Source organism: Accipiter gentilis, chromosome 1 (genome assembly GCF_929443795.1).
Source record: "Accipiter gentilis chromosome 1, bAccGen1.1, whole genome shotgun sequence".
NCBI lineage: Eukaryota > Metazoa > Chordata > Aves > Accipitriformes > Accipitridae > Astur > Astur gentilis.
In genome coordinates this window covers 24,671,917-24,690,285 of record NC_064880.1, presented here as the reverse complement: position 1 = coordinate 24,690,285, position 18,369 = coordinate 24,671,917, and the positions used below count along the sequence as shown (strand labels likewise).

Below are 18,369 nucleotides of genomic sequence, written 5' to 3'. Positions count from 1 at the left end.
GCGCGCTCCCTCACCCCGCCAACGGCCTCTCGCAGCTGGCTGCCCCGCCGCTCGGCCCCTGCTCGGGGCATCACCCCCCCCCCCTCTCCCCCCCCCCGCCGCCAAGCCTCTCCCCTGGGAGCCGCTCTGGCGGGCGGGTGCTGCCCTGGCTGCGGGGCAACAACAGGTGGGGAAAGTTTTGGGGGGTTATGAGGAGCGGCGAAGGAAATGGCTACCCGCTCCTGAAGGGAAACGGGGAGCGCGGCGCTGCGGCGGGAGCCCGGTTGGCCGAAGCGCCGTGGGCCGGTCCGCCGCGCTCCCTGCGCCTCCCGCCCCTGGGCTTTAGGAGGGGAGGTGGTGTGCTGTTGTGCTGCACTGGTGATCGGGGAACAGGCCCTGTCTCAGCCGGGGACTGGGCTTGAGAAGCTGGGGGAGAGGCTAAAGAACGGCTCTGACCGAAGGTGCTGGCTGTCCAACTCTTCCCGCTCTCCGAGGGGCTGGTAGAGCAGAGATGTTGAGATTTATTTCTGGAGGTTCCTAAAGGACTCCTCCCTTTTGATAGGAAGAGGTCACCTAAACTTTAAATAGCATGTCCTCCCTTTATCTCCATCCGTGTTCATTTCAGAGCCCTTTCTCTTTGCATGACTTGGTTGCTCAGGAGTAAATGCTGTTTCAACTTTCGGAGTCCATCGAGTGATAGTTCTAGCTTGGCTGCAATATTGTGTACAGATGACGTAGCTAGCATGCTGTCACTCTCGCAGACCTCCTTTTCCAGCACAAAACTATTTTGGTGAGACGCTGGGGAGCACCTAGAGTAGTCACAGATGATTGGTAGTTGATCACTGCTGTTGTAGTGCAGCAACCTATAAAAACTAGCTACACTTACCATCTTTCAGTTTCTGTGGAGTTAATTGTTCTCAGAAAGGGAAGGACCTGAACACGTACTAAATTAAGAAGGTGTAATTTAAAAAGAGAAAGAGGAGGGAAGAAGGGATATTCAGAAATTTTTGAGCCTGTTATGAGTTTGGTAAATTTTAAATTATTTATTATGTGCTATAGCAGATAGTTTTCAGCTGTGTTCTTTTAGCTTATACTAGGCCCTTTCTTTGTTGTGTGGTTTTTGGGTTTTTTTTCCCTCCCCGACTCCTTTACTGTTATATCTTGTATGCAACCATCCCTCATTCACTGGAACTGGCATTAAAAGCTTTGAGCCCTCATCTGAAGCGATTGCTGCTGTTTTTGAGTAGCAAGTTGTTTTGTTTTGCTCTGAGCAGATCTTAATGTTAAGAACAGTAGTTGTACCTTGTCGGTGCTGACCAAAACACAAGGGCTTCTTGAACTGGTAACACATATGTGAACCACAGTTAGCCATAACAAATTGTATGTATGTAGACAAGACTAATGTTGACAACCCTGTTTTGAATTAGGAAGTTTGGCAGTAACCTCTTTCAGAACCTGAATAGGTAATTTTGTATAACAAGCTTGCAGTCTTGGTAGTGTAAGTTATCGCTAAATATGATTCAACAAGTTTATTAAAGGTGTGTTTGTAAATATGTAAGTAAACATGTCTGAAAGTTGTAGAAGTATTTGTAGTTATTTATTAAGTGTAGCAGGTAAATAAGCACATGAGGCTAATGGGAGTTTTAGTATTTCTAAAGGTCAGGGGCATACCAGTTGTTCCTGTTCAGCATTGAATATAAGATTACTTTTATACCTATGATGCTTATTAAAGAATGGTCATTGTCCAGTGAAGGATGCAGTCCAGAGTAATGAGAGTAATGCTTACTCCAACTCATTCCCTGCCATAGCAGTTGTTATGGTGTTTGATTTCTGGAGAATTTGAATTAGTATTCTACGCTGTAAGTGGAAAGTATGACATCAGTGTCATGCTAGTGACCATCTGTTTGTAACAGAAATCCAGTTCATAATTTGGCACTATTTGGCACTCTTTGCTTTTTCCCTCTTGCAGTGTTGAAACAAAAATGTAGAAAGTAAATATATAGGCAGAGCAGTGCAGGTGCTGGTATCGTACCGATTTTCCAAACCGTGAGAATGATGTATTGTGCCTGGCTGTTGAGTTCTATGAATGTTAAAGTTAATAATAATTCAGGTAATGTTAGTGGAAAAGAAGTAATATATATGTAATGCTACAATATAATATTATATAAATGTGAAAATCAGCAAGGAAAATTGCATATTCCTATTGGGAGGAAGAAACTTTCTATTTATAATTACTTAGTTTGTAGCTGCGACCAAATGACTCGTATTTTGCATTAGCTGTGAAATGGGAATAATGTTGTGCTGTCCTAGGAGTGAATGAAAACTTGCATTGAACTTGAAAATGGTTTTGAAATGTCTTAAAGATGTCTCATTTGTGGAAGGAAAACAGTTTGACTAGCATTTTCCGTAATATGCATAAACGCTTAGTAATGCAAACTTAAGTATGAGCTTTTGTAAAGAAAACAAAATGTATCGCCACCGTCATATCATTCTTAATTTCTAGTTCACTGGTATTGCAGGTTTCGTATTTAATTATGACTTAAATCATTTTTTCAGTTGGGCCTTAAAGGCAGGTCTTGCAAAACAGCTAATCAGTTACCTGGCTGTAACTTTGCTTTGTTATAATCGGAAGTTTTCGTGAGAATTACAGTAAACTTTTGTCCACTTGAAGCTTATGAAAATGAAAGAAATTCTTTGAGCCCTTAAAAAAAATAAAAATAATTTAAAAACCTGCCAAGATTATAGAAGCCAAGAATTTTAAGCTATACAATGTAAACGATACAATCGTTGATACTTTGACTTTATCAAAGCTCCCAACTCTTCTTCTGTTTCACTGATCCATTGGATATTTATACGTAAAGCTGGAGTTCTTCACAGAGAAGTGCCAGCATTTTCAGGAAAATGAATTGTACGGTTAGGTGGTTTTGAGTAGGCTAAAAAAAAACAACTTAAAATGTACTTACTATGAGCAAGAATACATCACAAAGTTAGACGTTCCAAAAATGAACTTCCATTTTCCTTTGTTGTTTCATCAACACCTCTTTTACTGAAGGATTGCATGACAGCTTCCTTGTATTTGTGAGACTTCCTCTGTTAATATTTTAAAAGTTAACTTTTACAGTTGTGGGTGGGTTTGGAGTTTTTTTTTTTCTTTTTTTAGTTGAGGAAGGAGAGACAGAAGTGTCTTGAAAGCAATATCTTTGTGGTGACAAGTGTGGCTTTCTGTTCCTAGAAAGTATGGTCTGATTTTTTTTTTAGTATTTTTTTTAATTTTAGAGCAAGGTGCATATCACTTATCACAATACTATTCTATCATATTAAGTTGATTTCATTTTTGGGGGGCTCTTCATCTTTTTGTTGTAAGTTCCTTGCCAACCCTGAAGCCCAAATTGTTATTTTTAGTGCCTTGTATTTGGAAAACTGGAAACATTTGGTATGATGCATTGCTGTTTCTGTCTATAAAGATCTGCTTGGTACTTCATTATTCAGAGTGGTCTAGTGAAAGTGTTGGAATTTGTGTTAGTTATTTCAATTATTTATCAACTTGATGATTACTATTTCCAAGTGTGGATTGAAACTTCCGTATGCAAGTTAGAGGTTTGCATATATTGTCTCTTATAATCAAGACTGGCCATATTTTATTTCTATTTTCTTTATGGAAGAGCTTCAGACTACTCATTCTGGATCCTTTCTTGGGGATGTATGGTCTTAAAAGACCTTTATATTAAATAATTTATTTCCTGCTTTTGTTACAGTGGATACCAGACAGCAACTATAATGAAGCAAAAGGTCTAAAGAATTTATGTATGAAACATTTTGTTTTAATAAATAGGATTACACACATACATTAATGTAACTAAAATTTTTAATACTTCACCTAGCAAGACAGTAGATCAAGGAAAATTACAATTCTTTCAATATTAAAAAGCCAAACAGATTATAAGAAACAAACTGTAGCTTTGTTTTATTACAAGGAAAGTAACACAAAGGTATCTGCATGAAGATGGAAAGGTGTGAGGGTGCAAAATTCAAAATCTGAAAGGATAAAAGCATAAATAGAACAGCCACTTTTTGCTCCTTGGCTTCTGTGGTGTTATCATACCTTTATAGATGCTCAGCTACCAGTTGCATGAAGAAATGTTTTGAACTCTTAATTGGCTTTCTGCATTTCTGCACAGGCTTTAATAGAACTGTACCTTTTAACGGTTCAGGAATACAGTTATTAATTCAACTCTTAACCATTTTCTGCTCATACAAATCTGTTTACCTTAAAAATTTAGCTTGAGCATAGAATTCTATCTTTTATTAGACTGAAAATGGATCACTTTGACGTTTCTTGAATGGTATACTGAGCATTATGGAGAGAGATTGATGTTAATTTCTGCCTTTGAACTAGGTTTTGTTCAGTCTGTCCTTAACAGTAGACCTATTGGGAGATGAGTAGATGGGATAAGTCTGGCTGTTTAGCTTTTGTCTGCCAACTCAGTGTGAGTGAACTAAATACTTCAACCATCCTAGTGTTGTGGAAGTGCTTATTTATTTAACACGGGCTCTAAAGATTTGCTTCTTGGGTTTTTGTGGGGGTTTTGTTTGTTTGTTTTTTCTAATGTTTAGCTTTATTTGCAATTAAATAGCTGGGGTTTGTGTTTTACAGTTTGTGGAAATTACATTGTTCCTTTTGAAAGAGGAATGATTTGGTGGTGATGGAGTGCTGCCACTGACAGATGGACTCACAGGAAAGAAGGTGAGAATGAGCAGCTAGGTGAAGCCACAGAGGCTCCCTGAAATATGCCAGCTCATGATCATCCTGTAAAATTACTAAGTAATGTTAGCATACTCTTTATGTAACTTATGCTAAAGGGAAGAAAAGGAGTAACTTCGCTTTAATTTCAGTTATATCTGGAACACTGAACTTATTACAACAGCAAGTTTTTTTTTTTAAGTTGATTGTTGTAACTTGAGGAGGCTAGAAACCTTAAAGTAACATTCTCTGGTGAATGGTAAATTGTATCTGTTACCTGCACCTGTGAATTTTGATTCTAGATCAACAGCCCTGCAGTAGACTATTCTTTTGCTCTTTGTTTCTTCCACTAAGATATGTGACAGAGGTCAGATGTTTTGGGGATGGGAAGTTAATGTCTTGTAATAAATCTTGGTATGTGAATGTCCAAATTTGTTTTACACTGTTCTCTGACAACCTATTAAATGGATAAAAGCCCAAATATCAGGCTTTGCGCTCAATTTAATGCACAGTATTTTGCTGAAAACTCTATATTATCATGTTGTGTTCTTTCGTGTGCTTTGCCCATCTGAGTAAAATCCATATTTTGATTTTAGGTAAATTTCCTAACTATGATGTTGAATTTTTCTAATTTTTTGTTTCTGGCCAATATATTGCTCAATTGGTTCCTTTTTAATTTACTTCTATTCTAAACACAAGTCCTGTGTATTTAAAATGCAACAGGGACTCTGCCTTTTAGTACTATGTATGTTGTTTGGATTAAATTACTTATCTGAATTTTAGAAGAGTTCTTGACTGTCACCTTTTTCTTGATTTTTTTTTTTCCTTTTTTTTTTTCCTCTCTTCTGTTATGTGGAAAAAAATAGAGATTGGGGATGGGTACAGGAGCTAAGAGAGATAATTCTATCTCTTGGTTATTCTCATCTGGAGTGTTTCAGAGGCAGATTGTGCAAGGGTATTGTTCATCCTATGCACCACAGTTAGCAAAAATTTTAGTTTAAGAAATCAGTTGTCTGCTTTTGAATGTGCTACTTGGATAAGTTGTCCACAATGCAGCCTATCAGACTAGGTTTTTCTGGGTTTGCTTCAGTTTTGGAATACATTTGGGTTTTTTTGTGCCCTTTCTTCTAGACAAAGATTGCCATTTCATCAAAGCTTTTATTGCCACCTTATGTATATTTAACTTCACAAGTTCATGCAAAGCTGCAAGAACTGATTTATGTGGGGAGTAAAGTCTTGACTGTTGGCAAATAAGGAGCTAAACCTACTTTTTCTTGCAGGGTGGATAACAATCTGTTCTATATAACTTTTAAAATAAATTTAAAGAAAACTCTTAATTTAACTTGAAATGCTGTCAGTCTATATTGATATTTAAAATTACTTCTTGTGTTTAAATCAAGTGATTGCACAAAATGTTAAAACTGTGTGCTTGTTGTCAAAGTTCTGAGGAATTTTTCTCCTGAGTGGGAGAAGTTGCTGACCGAGCATTCAAACCAGAGTGGTTTGGATAGTTCCAGTCACTCCTGCAAGCCCAGATGCTTCCGTTGTGTTTCAGGATCATTTTCTATTTTTCTGGTTCAATTAATTTGAATGACTAGCTCATCTGAATCTGAGAAACTCATTAAGAATTAAAAGAAGAAAAAAAACCAAACAAAAAAAACCTGACCAAAACCTCATTTTTCTCTCTAAAGGTAGAAGTGAAAGTATATAAAGGATGAGCTCTTAACAGGTGTGATATTTTGACGATACTGTGAATGAGAGCAATTGCTTCATGGTAAAATCTGCATACAATACATCCTTTGCTTAATTACTTACTTTTAAAGCAAATATTATTTGAGACATACTTGATGTTTTATGTAACTGATAAAAACATCATAATAAGGCTGTTTTTCCTACATTTTGACTTCTAAAAGCTGAATAATACAAAACATGAATAAAACTTAATGAACCAGAAACGTTCCTTCTGCTTGCTAACACAGGAGGAGTTAACATTATACATCTTACTGTTCAGATAGGAACAGAGTTGCTTACATGTGAGTAGAACTGATGCAATGATCTCCCTCAGCATACAATGGCAGAATTGTGTCTTAATTTGATCTCCTTGCTGTGAGCACAAATACAATATATACTATAAAGTCTGTATCAGTTGTGAGTAAATGTATCTTTAAATTTATTAGTGACGAGATCAGCTGTTTTTCAGGCAGTAAAGTACAAATGAAAAAGAAAGCCAATGATTTCAAATAGAAGACACTTGTTCTTCATTTAAATAACACTTAATTTAAGATTACCAAATTGTAAATTATATATGTTGACTTTCTGAAATCAAAACTAATACCTGAACTTCTAAGCCTTTCCTACATATGTGAAAAGCAAACTGTGCATTACTGAACCACAGAAAACTTCAAGCTGATTCTGTATTTCCTCCAATCTTTTTGTAGGTCAGAAGAGGCAGAAGGAGCCAAAGAGAGAGGCCTGGTCTATGTTTGGAAGGCTGGTTCTTGCTCTGTAACTCCAGAAAGGCTTCCAGGCCTCAGTGGAAAGACTGTATTACAGGCAGCCCTTGGCATAAATCATGGGTTACTTCTAACAGAAGGTAATAAACATCTTAATTGTGAAGATTTGAGGCAATAACAAACTAGCTATTGTCAAGTTTTCTTCTTGTAGTTGGTTGGTTTTTTTCAGTCTATCTGTGTCTCATACACAACATTTAAATGGTTAGATTTTTAACTTTGCCAGTATTTCCTTGTTAGTTGTAAGTTACTTAAAACTGTGTTGGAATGGAAATTATATGCATAGTGTCTTCTTTCATACTTTTTTCTTTTAAAAATGGCTCTGGATTTCCTGTTTAAAGATGGTAGTGTAATCTGAACCATGTGAAGTCAAAATGACATTTCTTCTGATGTCTTTCATTCAAAAAAGACTGTACAGCAAGAGGTTCTCTTGATGTGTAAGAGCTTTGGTTTCTGTGTGCTTCTGGAAAAATGTGTAGCTAGTAGATGCATCAGAGTGAGTCTTGGTTTGTGAGCAGTTTGGCACTGTGAATCAAAGTATTTCTAAAAGCCAGTCCCTCTAAGTGTTTGCTTAGCTTGGTCCATCCTTGTACTGATCAATGGGCGTACAGTTGTAAAGACTAAATTGGAAGTTGCTTCTTTGATTTTTCTTTGATGTTTTTGAAGGAAAGATCTGGGTTATTGGTGAGCTACTGCAGTTGTTATGGAGGTCCAGTGGTTTTTTTTAGAACATGTTTCTTTCATAATTCAAAGGACTTTTTGCATGTGTGTTCTTGCCCCATTTAGGATGTTGTTTGTTGATATGATTTACCATTTTTCTATCACTGTGAAAACAACTGTTCATTTTAAAACTAGATTTCTGCTTTTCTTTAGAATTAGCAAAGTAACTTGAACTGGCATTGCTGCAATCTTTTCAGGTAAAGGTAATGAAATTTTGGAGAGACTGCAGTACATCATCAAACTAGTGGCAAGGTACATTTACCCGCCCACCCTCACTTTCCACCTGATAGGGCCATCCTATTTTACTGTAGGGTGGCAAACAGTGCAGTTTGGTGATGCTAGATCTCTGTATGGGAAGACGAGCTCTGGACTTTGTTGTGCTCTTCAAGCATGGTTGTATGTCCTTAATATGTTGTATGTTCTTAACATAGAAGGGACCAATAAATATATTTAACTTGACTATAGTAGTATTTTTAGCAGAAAAGCTTACCTTCGTTCAACACTGCATGCATGTACAGGGTAACGTTAACATGAGGTGTAGAACTTAACAGCAGCAATAGCAGAGAGCAACCAGCAATCTTCATACATCAATAGCCAGTTTTGCTGAGCCTGGAGTAAGCTAAAAATTGATATCTGTTTATCTGAATCTCTCTTCAAATTTTTGTATTGGTTTAACTTCATTAGACTCATGCTAGGTTGTTTGTTTGTTTTTTGTTTTTTTCCCCAGGTGGAGAGGTCTACAGTTTTGGAAAACTGCCCTGGAGATCAGGACCAGAGGAGTTATGTGCTAATAGTCCTATGTTAGAAAATACTTTGCTTGGGCATCATGTTATTACAGTGGCAGCTGGTAGCTTCCACAATGGAGCCGTGACAGAAAGTGGTGTGGTGTACATGTGGGGAAACAATTCTGCTGGCCAGTGTGCAGTTGCCAATCAGCCATGTGTGCCAGAGCCACAACCCATCAGTATTTCTGATTCTGAAACCAGTCCTCTGTTATCAGTAAGGATTTTGCAGCTAGCATGTGGAGAAGAACACACGCTGGCACTATCACTAAGCAGAGAGATATGGGCTTGGGGAAGTGGCTGCCAGCTTGGTCTCATAACAACAACTTTCCCAGTGACAAAGCCACAGAAGGTAGAGCACCTGGCAGGACGCGTTGTGCTCCAGATTGCTTGTGGAGCCTACCACAGCCTGGCTCTGGTACAATGTCTGCCTGTGCAGGAAATGAAGGCTATCCCAGAGAGGTGCAATCATTGCAGTCAACTCCTCATTACCATGACGGACAAGGAAGATCATGTAATTATTTCAGATAGTCACTGTTGCCCACTGGGTGTAGCACTGTCTGATAACCAACCAGAAAACCAGGTCTTCTGTCCCTCATTGGAGACCCTAGAAAGAAGAAGTGTAACAAGTAGCCAAAGTGAAGACTGTCAGAAAGCGCTTGTGGAAGGACATATGCTTGTTGCTTTAGAATCTGATGGAGCCAGTATGCTTTCCAGCAACGATGGACAGGAAGAGGGTGGAATTTCTAGCCCTGGAAATATCCTGTTCCCAGACAAAAAAGAAGTGAAAGAGTACTTAATCAGTTTATCAGATCACTCATTAAATGAGAGCCTGGAGAAAAACATCTGCACAGAATCTGAGCAGGTTGGTACCTAGTGACTAGCTCTTAAGGTGCTACAACTTCTCATGTATATGTGACAATGTTACTCTTTCCATAATGAAAAATTCTGCTAGTTTATGTAGCTGTGGTGTTCCTACAGTTTCGAAGTGTTTCTTCTCTGCCATGGTTCTCAACTTTTAAGTGGAAGATTTTTTGTCCTCCATACTTGTTCAGTGGTAAGCCTTTAATGTGAGCAGCCTTGATAGTGCTGTAGTCTCTCCTCTTCATGGTCCACAGTACCAGAACCACATAAGCCAATCTCCCATTCTCTACCTGCTTTATGATGCATGGGTTTCCCATTTGAATGGGGCAGTAACCTGGCACTTGCCTAATTTATCTTTAAGGTAAAACTTTCTTTTCTATACATGGAGTGGATCCCTCACAAATCTGTCAAGTTTCTCAATCAGTTAAAAATTCTAGATTGGAAGTAAAGATTGTAAAGGTAATGTTAAAAAGTTGACCAAAAGGCTTCTAATGTGAATCACATGAGGGTGGCATAAACGTATAAACAGGGATGAGAAATACATAAGTACTACTCTATGTGATGTGGAAAATGGTTCAATGACACAGTTTTGATGCTGTAGCAGAACAGTAAAGTAATAATTTCTTAATAAACATCAGAAAATGCTTGATATGAAGGTTCAAGAGCTGTTCCCAGCTCCCTGCAAAATACTATGTTTTCCACTTTTTTGAAAAAAATCTTATTTGGGGTGGGGGGAGGAAGTTACAACCAAAAAGCTATTAGACAGAAAACGAATCCAAAATCTTGCAGTATGTGAGTACTGTCCTGCTGGATGGTTTATGGTAAAGGTAACATCTGTAAGGAAAACTGACACTCTGTGGCCCGATATGCAAAGTCCATAGCAGAATTCTGAAAATTTCTTCTGTCATTTCAAGTGTTGTGTAGACATTGGTTTCTTAATTATTTTTTTATAGTTACAGTAAAAATTTTTTCACAATGGTTCTGAGAGGCAGATTTCACAGTGCCTAATAAATAGTTGATTTTTGTTGTCACCTCTGATTGGGGGGGGGGAAAAAGTATTTAAAAAAACCAACAACTGTCCAGTAACTTGGGGATTCAGCAAGTTATATTTTCCTACTCTGAGGGAAACCTATTTCAGAGAAATAAACATTGTGTGAACACGATTGTCTTTCCCTTTGCTATTTGCTAATACAAATGCATTCTAACAGTTGTGGGCCCCTCAGCCTCATGTGAGAACTCCTGCCATTAGGAAATGACTGAAATGCATAGTTTCATGCTCCCTTTCTCAAGTCCTTATTCTGGAATATTTCCAGAGTACTGTTTCCCTTGCAAAGGTCCAGGAATAAACAAGCCTGGAACTGATTCACTGAATCTTAACACAGTTGAGCATACATGTGAAGAGCAGAGATGAGGACTAATGTAATGTTTTAGCATTAGTACAATCCTTTGCTTCTCTTTGCTTTGCTACAGAAATCACATTTGCTTTTCTGTATTGCTAGGCATGCCTTTTATAAATAGGAATGAAGTACCAGTAAACAAGACCAATCCCAATCCTTTAGCCTAACTTTTCACAAAGAAGAGAAGTAAGACTGTTTCCCTTCTGGCAGAGTAAAAGGAGCTATATTTATAATAATATTATTTCGCACTAGGTATTAGGTGGGAAAATGGGAGTTTGCTGTCTTTGTTTTAACATTCAAACTATTTGGTAAATATCTTGTGCATTATTTCTTATTTGGTGGGTAAATTAATTGCTATTATAGGTAATCATGTGCTGGTACCAATAATTGCCTTCGGTCAGTTTGTCCCTAGTGTGACTTGATTATTAATTAAGCTTTATATGGATACAACAGTAGCATAAGGGGACATGTAGCCCAGGCTGGTCTTAAGGTAGACCTTGCAAAATGAATACATGAACACTGTTTTCCTTTTAACGTGTTGGAGAGACCTTTCTCTCTGTAAATACAGCATGCTTACTGATGAACTTCAATTGGTGGTGAATAAGTTGGTAATAAGCCTAAAATGAAATCCCCTTTTATATTTGTTTGCAAAGATCCTTTTTGTTGTTGTTGTTGTTGTATTTAAAAAAACCAAACAGATCCACAGTGTCTTATGGATGAGCTACAAGACAAGTGCAACAGGGAAAGCCAGGCCATGTAGAAATGGTGCTTGGTCCTACCTTAAAAAATACAACTCTGAGGAACAGATGTACACCTAAGTATAAAAAGCTTCCTCAAAATGTATTGTTTAGTATAGCACATAGTTTGAATAGTGAATGTGTATATTGTCATCCTACTGTTATGTGCTGTCTGGTATGATAGTCTTCAATTTTTCTTTGGTTTTAGCCTTCTCAAGAAGAGCAACTCAGTGCTTGTATCCCTGGCCCTCCAGGTACCAGCACATCTGCCCTGAACAGCTTGGTGGCCTCTTGTGCGTCAGCAGTTGGTGTGAGAGTAGCTGCTACTTATGAAGCTGGAGCACTGTCTCTGAAGAAAGTGATGAACTTCTATGGCACACCTTCAAGTGAACCAGGATCTCAAACTGGTGGCAGTTCCCCAGGGCCTGAAGCTCTGAAAGACAGCCGAGAAGAGCAGGTCAGACTGGAATCCATGCAGGGGAAGAAGAGTTCCAGTTTAGTAGATATTAGAGAGGAGGAATCTGAAGGAGGGAGTCGAAGACTTTCCCTGCCTGGCTTGTTGTCACAAGGTAAAAAAGCGTGTTGGGAAAATCAACTGGAAAAGTTATAATAATGCGGAGGTTTATAACTGAAAATAAAATGCATTTATTGAGCACAAATCTAATAATCTACCAAAGGAGTTTAAGAATTATAACCTATATTTTAGGACTTGAAAGTGCTGGAGGGAGTGAAGACTAGGAGATACTGCATGTTAAGAAAAGTGTAGTGGGTTTAGGAACATTCTTTGTTGGTAAAGTAAGGTAAAATGGGCACATTGTAGTCTGAGCATCTTATTGCGAAATGATGGCAAACTGGCTTTCATATAGGTTGCATAGAAGCTAAAAAGCTGTGTGGCCTGTGTAGATCCTACTGCACTGAGGTGATTTTTGAGCCAGGGACCTAGAAATAGTCTAATTCCTGCTGTCAGACTTCAGTCAATGACCTTCTTCCCTCATAGATTTTAGTGTTGTTAATTGTTCTTAATGGGTACATGGTTTAGTTCAATATTGATCTTGGATCTGAGGGGAGATTTTAGGAAGTATTGAAATCCGTTCACTGCAAGGATATATTTTCTTTCAAAACATACTTTTTTAAGGCATAGTTTGTTTTGGTTCATTTGCTTCAGTATAACTGCATAGTTCTCATATGCCTGTTATCCTTTAATAGCTGGTAAAAATTAATTGGGATCTGTCTACTTTTAGCACATACGTTACCTCTGTGTATCAGTAACCTATCTTCTTACATGTCAGCCTTTGCTCTCCATCTTAATTAAGACCTCTCTAAGAAGTCTTGATCAGTTATCTCAAATGGTACTGTTACTGTGTAAAACACAGTCTGAGTGATACATTTACCTAAAATGATGAGAAATTTTTCTATCTCTTGGCCTGTTTTCAGTTTCTCCTAGGCTCTTACGGAAGGTAGGGCGGGCAAAAATGAGGACTGTAGCTCTGACTCCAACCTACAGTGGTGAGGCTGATGCTCTTTTACCCTCTCTGAGAACGGAGGTATGGAGCTGGGGAAAAGGGAAGGAAGGACAGCTAGGGCATGGCGATGTTCTGCCAAGGTGAGATGTCTTTGATTAAATGGTTTTTTTTTTATTCAGTAGGTCACTAAGAAATTTTGAGTATTCAACTTTCTCAAATTCTCAAATTTGGTCAACTGCCTTGCACTGTGTTCTTGTTCTTTTAAGTGTTGTGACCTAAGTTCCTCTAAGTAACATGTTTTATGCTGTATTGTTACTGAATGTCAATCAGTTATGACTTTTCCCCTTGTAATCACTAGGAGTTTTGGTGATATTTTGACTTTTTTCAAATTGGGATGAGGTTTGTCATCAACTTTTGCCCTTCATGACCTTTTTGACTAAGCTGGTTTATTGCCAAAAGACTCCATGTATACTTGTTTTCTCTGATTTCTTGAGGAGAAAAAATAAAACTTGGAATGTATTTTTGTGTTAATACATCTTATAAATTTTATTTTCTTCCTTCCTCTCCCCCTCCCCTGCTCTGCAATGGGTTCTGGGGATTGACAGGCTTCAACCACTATGTGTGAAAAGCCTAGATGGTAAAGAAGTGATTCACCTCTCTGCTGGTGGCCATCATTCCTTAGCACTCACTGCCAAATCCCAGGTACAAGTGATTGTTATCATTTATTGCTTATCTATGACATAATTGTCATGTTTGGTGTTTTCTAGGTTTTTGTTTCTTTTGCTTCTAAACTTTTGTTCCTGTTTGTGGGAGGCAACTTGGAAGCAGTGTGGAATTTTAATTCTATTTCTGACAAAGTTCTGCATGTACTGTCAACATTATGTTTAAAGATTGCCGTGACTTGATTTGGTGCATTCCATTTCTGAAGTGAGAAGACAATTAGCAAATATAGGAAGATAGTGGAAATTAGGGAAGTGCATCTTGGTACATGAATCTTATACCCTTGACTTGTGTGTGTTTGCACACTTGATGTGTTGTACCACTACAATTCAGTATGTGTCTGTGTATATAAAGTTACATTCTGATGTTTACCTATGTTTCTTACAGGTGTATTCATGGGGCAGTAATATCTCTGGCCAGCTTGGTCACTTGAACTCCCCCACAACAGTCCCTCGTCTTGCAAAGGTACTTTCTGTTTTCTGTGGTTTTCTTCTTTCAGTTTAGGGTCTCTTCTTATACAAGTGCAAAGTAATTTCTGAAAACTGACCTTGTTCATGGATCTGTGGGCTATATAGTAATAGAACCCTTGATTTCTTTGGCTTATACTGGGAATACGATCCTTATATGAGCTTGTGAAAATCTACCCAATAAATCCTTTACACAGACTTCTGCTGGTTTTTGACCACATTGAAGTTCTAAAACTGAGAAATGTGACTGATTGTATGTTCTTGTCAAATTCCATTTCTACCTTATGTTTGGTTTCTCTGATATTGATGTTGCAGTGCTGAAACTTTTACTTTGGAACACTGTTTTTATTCTAAACAACTGCTTCTAGCATTTTTAGCCTTGCTAGACCATGACCATATTTGTTCGTTTCTGTATTTCCAGAGCTGTTTTGGCAGTGGGTTTTCTGTTTGTTTTGAACTTTTTATCACATTGAATGAATAGCCAAATACTGATTTTTGGGTTAGAACAGACCCTTTCCTATGTTTTCTGGTGCTTGTCATAGTGGAAAACTAGCTGCAGAATTTTCCTGCTTAGGCCTTATGCAAATTAACGTACAGCATGTTAACTCTCTCAAATTTATAGATCTCCCAGTTAAATGCAGAGGGGAGAATAGTGTCCCAACTTCAATCAAGCTCACCTGATGCCCATTTAAAAATAAAACTGATTTATAAATTAAAGGCAGAAAATCAGCCATTGGAAAGAAGACTGGAAAGAAAGATAGTTTTCAGTATACCTGCAAGAAAAGTATTTGTTAGGAGATGAAGTTAAAAAATTACCAGTTACTGCAATACTTTTTTTTGGCAGGTGTATTATGTGCATGTGTGTTGAGAAGAGTTAAGTACACTCTTCTTCAGCTGATGACTTCTAATGTCTTTTCCTTCCTCATGAATTTCAGGTGTGTGGTGATGGTGTTTGGAGTACAGCAGCAGGACTAGATTATTCCCTCTTCTTAGCGGATGAGGAAGACTTCCAACCTGGATTATATTACAGTGGCCAGGAGACAACAGAAGAAAATAATTTGTATGAAAATAGCTGTACTAAGAGTCCAGTTTTGTTACTATCCTGTAGTAAGGTGAGTGGTATTTCCTTTAAGTTAGTGCAAATCATACTGATGCTTTTTGGAACTAGCAGAGTGCTGGTTGTTCAACTAGCTTTAAGGGTGTCAAGTCAAGTAACTGGTTTCTAGCAGTCAAATCAGGAGCACAGTTTATGGAGGGCAGAGAGAAGGCCTAGTTAGTATTGTTCTCTTCCCTGCCTGTTTCTTGGTCTTTCCTTCTGTTTGAGAGACAAGGAGGTGTTTCCTGTGTGTCTAATCCATTTCATTCCATATGCGCATGCTGCAGAAGTGCACCCTTACATTGTGCTGTTTTCACCACAGTCTTCATGTGTTTATTCTTTGCTGCTATTGCTCTGTTTTCCTGTTGTTTCTCAAGTGATTGAGTGCACTGCCTTCTCTGTTCCTTTCTGCTTCCTATGCATCTTGTCTGTGAGTAAGCAGAAGGTCCCAGAGTTCTGCACCGTCTCCTTCCCTCCCCCTCCCATTCTCATGGGTGTAAAGGGGGAACTGAGCAAAGGCACTGAAGTGTGCATTTGCATGTCTATGGGGGAGAGGAGGTGCCCCTATGCAAACTTTTTTCATCAAGCTGAATCTCATATCTACCTTGAAGTTAGTGTGAGGTAGGGGAGTGTGTATTCTGCATGTCCTTTTCCAAGTTGTTTGTTCGATTTCAGACCAACCTGAGTTCAAGGTAACAAAAAGGAGATGGTGAGGGTAGAAAGCAGCTCTTTGTCTCAGCTCTTCTGGGTCTCATTGCTACTTCCCTAGATTGAGCAGAATAGCAGTTGGAGAGGGGTTTTGAGGAGACACAGGGATTTAGGCACTGGTTCCATGCGTACGCACGTGCATGTGTGCACACGTGTATGTGCATGCAGACATGCACACACTTGTATTCCTTCTGTAAGATTGTTGCTAGCCATTCCCTTCTCTTGTAGGGTGACTTATAGGTTCTTGCATATCAGAATCGGCCTGTGGGTTGTTTGTTGAACAACTCTGGCTCAACGTTTCTAAGGAATCCTCTATTTAGCAACAAAGAAAATAAAAGTAGAGTTCAAACACTGAATTACTAGAAGTATTGCATGGGAACCAGAATTAGTGAGGAGCCACAAAGCATCAGTAGCACTTGTGCTGACCTTAGAGAAGCATTTTCCTCCCAACTACTGTGGAAAGCAAATAGCTACTAATACCACTTGTGGTGTTAGTATAGTTATTAATATTAGTCCAGTTTATTGATACTTTAATACCATTATCAATAAATTGACATCTTTCGGGTCCAGAAAGGACTATAGTTCAGAGCACAGTCATAATATTAAAGCCTTGTTATTCTCACTTCCTAATTAGTAGAAGTAGCTGATGTAATAATACTATTTAATATCAACATTGTTGATAGAAGCATGAAGTATATTGCAATTCTGAAAGTGACTGAACTTAAGGTCACTATCTCTTAAATATGGAATGGTTGTATGAGTCACCTTAAAAGATGGTCTATATATTGTCTTTTAGGCTCTGTCAGTACCAGGAAAATGAACAGCATTGACTATAAATGTTTCTTCTACTTTTATCATTCTTGTATTAAGCCAGTATTGAATGCATTGTTTGTCACTGTAGGTAACTAATACTTATTATCACTTAGTGCTCCTAAAGATATGCTTTATTCTGCATTGCCCTGTTTTTAAATTGGGGTGTAAAAAGCAAAATATTAAAGCTGCTGTTTTTTCTTTTCTCTTTTTAATCTTTCAGATAGGGTACATAAGCAATGTGATAGCTGGTGGTGACAACTGCTTGGTCTTAGTAGACAAGAACGTAATGGGATATATTGCCAGTTTGCATGAGCTGGCTTCTACTGAGAGAAGGTTTTATTTCAAACTGAGTGAGATCAAATCTCAGGTTCTTAGACCTCTTTTAGGTTTAGGTAAGAACTTCTTCTAATATTTTCTTTGATATTATTTCCCCTATGTTCCACAACAAATTTCTTTATGCAAAATTTAAATTAATTATATATTTTTAAGATAAAGCTAAGGTCTTACTCCCCTGTTCGCATGAACTGGTGAAATACAGCTGCATTTTGACATCTGCACTATGTTGTTAGTATTTGCACTTTTCCTGACTGTTTCACCTGAAATAACTTAATTATTTGAGCTGTATTTAGTCTAAAATTGTTGAATTCCTGATTCTGGATAATGTAGCCATGAGGTGAAATTGCCATTAAAACATCTAAACAGCACCTTGTGGTAATTCCCTTTATTAATGGGTGCTGCTCTTTTGTAAGGTAAGCTAAATTGCTTTCTGGTCTGTTACAGATAATTTGGGCAATGCAAGTACAATCCAGTTGTTGCAGGAAATGGCAAGCAGGTTCAGCAAGCTATGCTATCTCATTGGTCAACATGGAGCTTCTTTAAGTAGCTTTCTTCATGGAGTAAAAGAAGCCAGGAGCTTGGCCATCCTGAAGCATTCCAGTCTCTTTTTGGATAGTTACACTGAGCAAGTATCCAATTCTCTCTCATCTTGAGTCTCTGCAGGCTTTATCTACTGACTACAACAAGCCCTGACTTAGGGAAAAGTAGATCATAAGGAAAGCTACATAAGTAACTGTTGTGCAAATTGTATTCTTGCTATTTAAAATGTGTGGAGGGTTTTACACAAACTAATTCATTTTGTAGTGAGCTATATATTTCAAAGTCTTTGCCAGTAGAGTACACTGGACAGCTTCAGCTTCCCTAATGTAAAACTACATACAAACTCTTCTTCGGTTGCTGCATATATACCTGTAAAAAGTGACATGTTTGTTAGTTAATAGTAAGGATCTTGTAATATAATGTAATAGAGTTACCATGGCTAGGCTACTAAGTAAAGCTACCCTTGGGGGTTTTCTGTGGTTACAAAATGCCTTTT

The 18,369-nt window shown here is 38.1% G+C and overlaps 1 protein-coding gene across 7 annotated transcripts in view; it reads left to right on the top strand.

Moving 5' to 3' along the window:
- The window catches only part of ALS2 (alsin Rho guanine nucleotide exchange factor ALS2), a 42,938-nt gene that overhangs the window by 324 nt on the left and 24,245 nt on the right, over window positions 1-18,369 (top strand). For 4 of the 7 annotated variants that reach the window (XM_049798845.1, XM_049798854.1, XM_049798809.1 and 1 more), the window contains exons 2-11: window positions 4,634-4,723; window positions 7,159-7,313; window positions 8,678-9,597; window positions 11,939-12,299; window positions 13,165-13,333; window positions 13,799-13,895; window positions 14,301-14,378; window positions 15,316-15,492; window positions 17,218-17,389; window positions 17,778-17,958. In XM_049798845.1, coding sequence (XP_049654802.1) covers window positions 4,704-4,723; window positions 7,159-7,313; window positions 8,678-9,597; window positions 11,939-12,299; window positions 13,165-13,333; window positions 13,799-13,895; window positions 14,301-14,378; window positions 15,316-15,492; window positions 17,218-17,389; window positions 17,778-17,958 — 2,330 coding nt within the window. In that variant the 5' untranslated portion in view covers window positions 4,634-4,703. Of the gene's footprint in view, window positions 1-106; window positions 167-193; window positions 286-3,315; window positions 3,339-4,633; window positions 4,724-7,158; window positions 7,314-8,677; window positions 9,598-11,938; window positions 12,300-13,164; window positions 13,334-13,798; window positions 13,896-14,300; window positions 14,379-15,315; window positions 15,493-17,217; window positions 17,390-17,777; window positions 17,959-18,369 lie in introns of those variants that run through there. The other 3 variants (XM_049798817.1, XM_049798826.1, XM_049798836.1) reach the window with 3 other exon arrangements.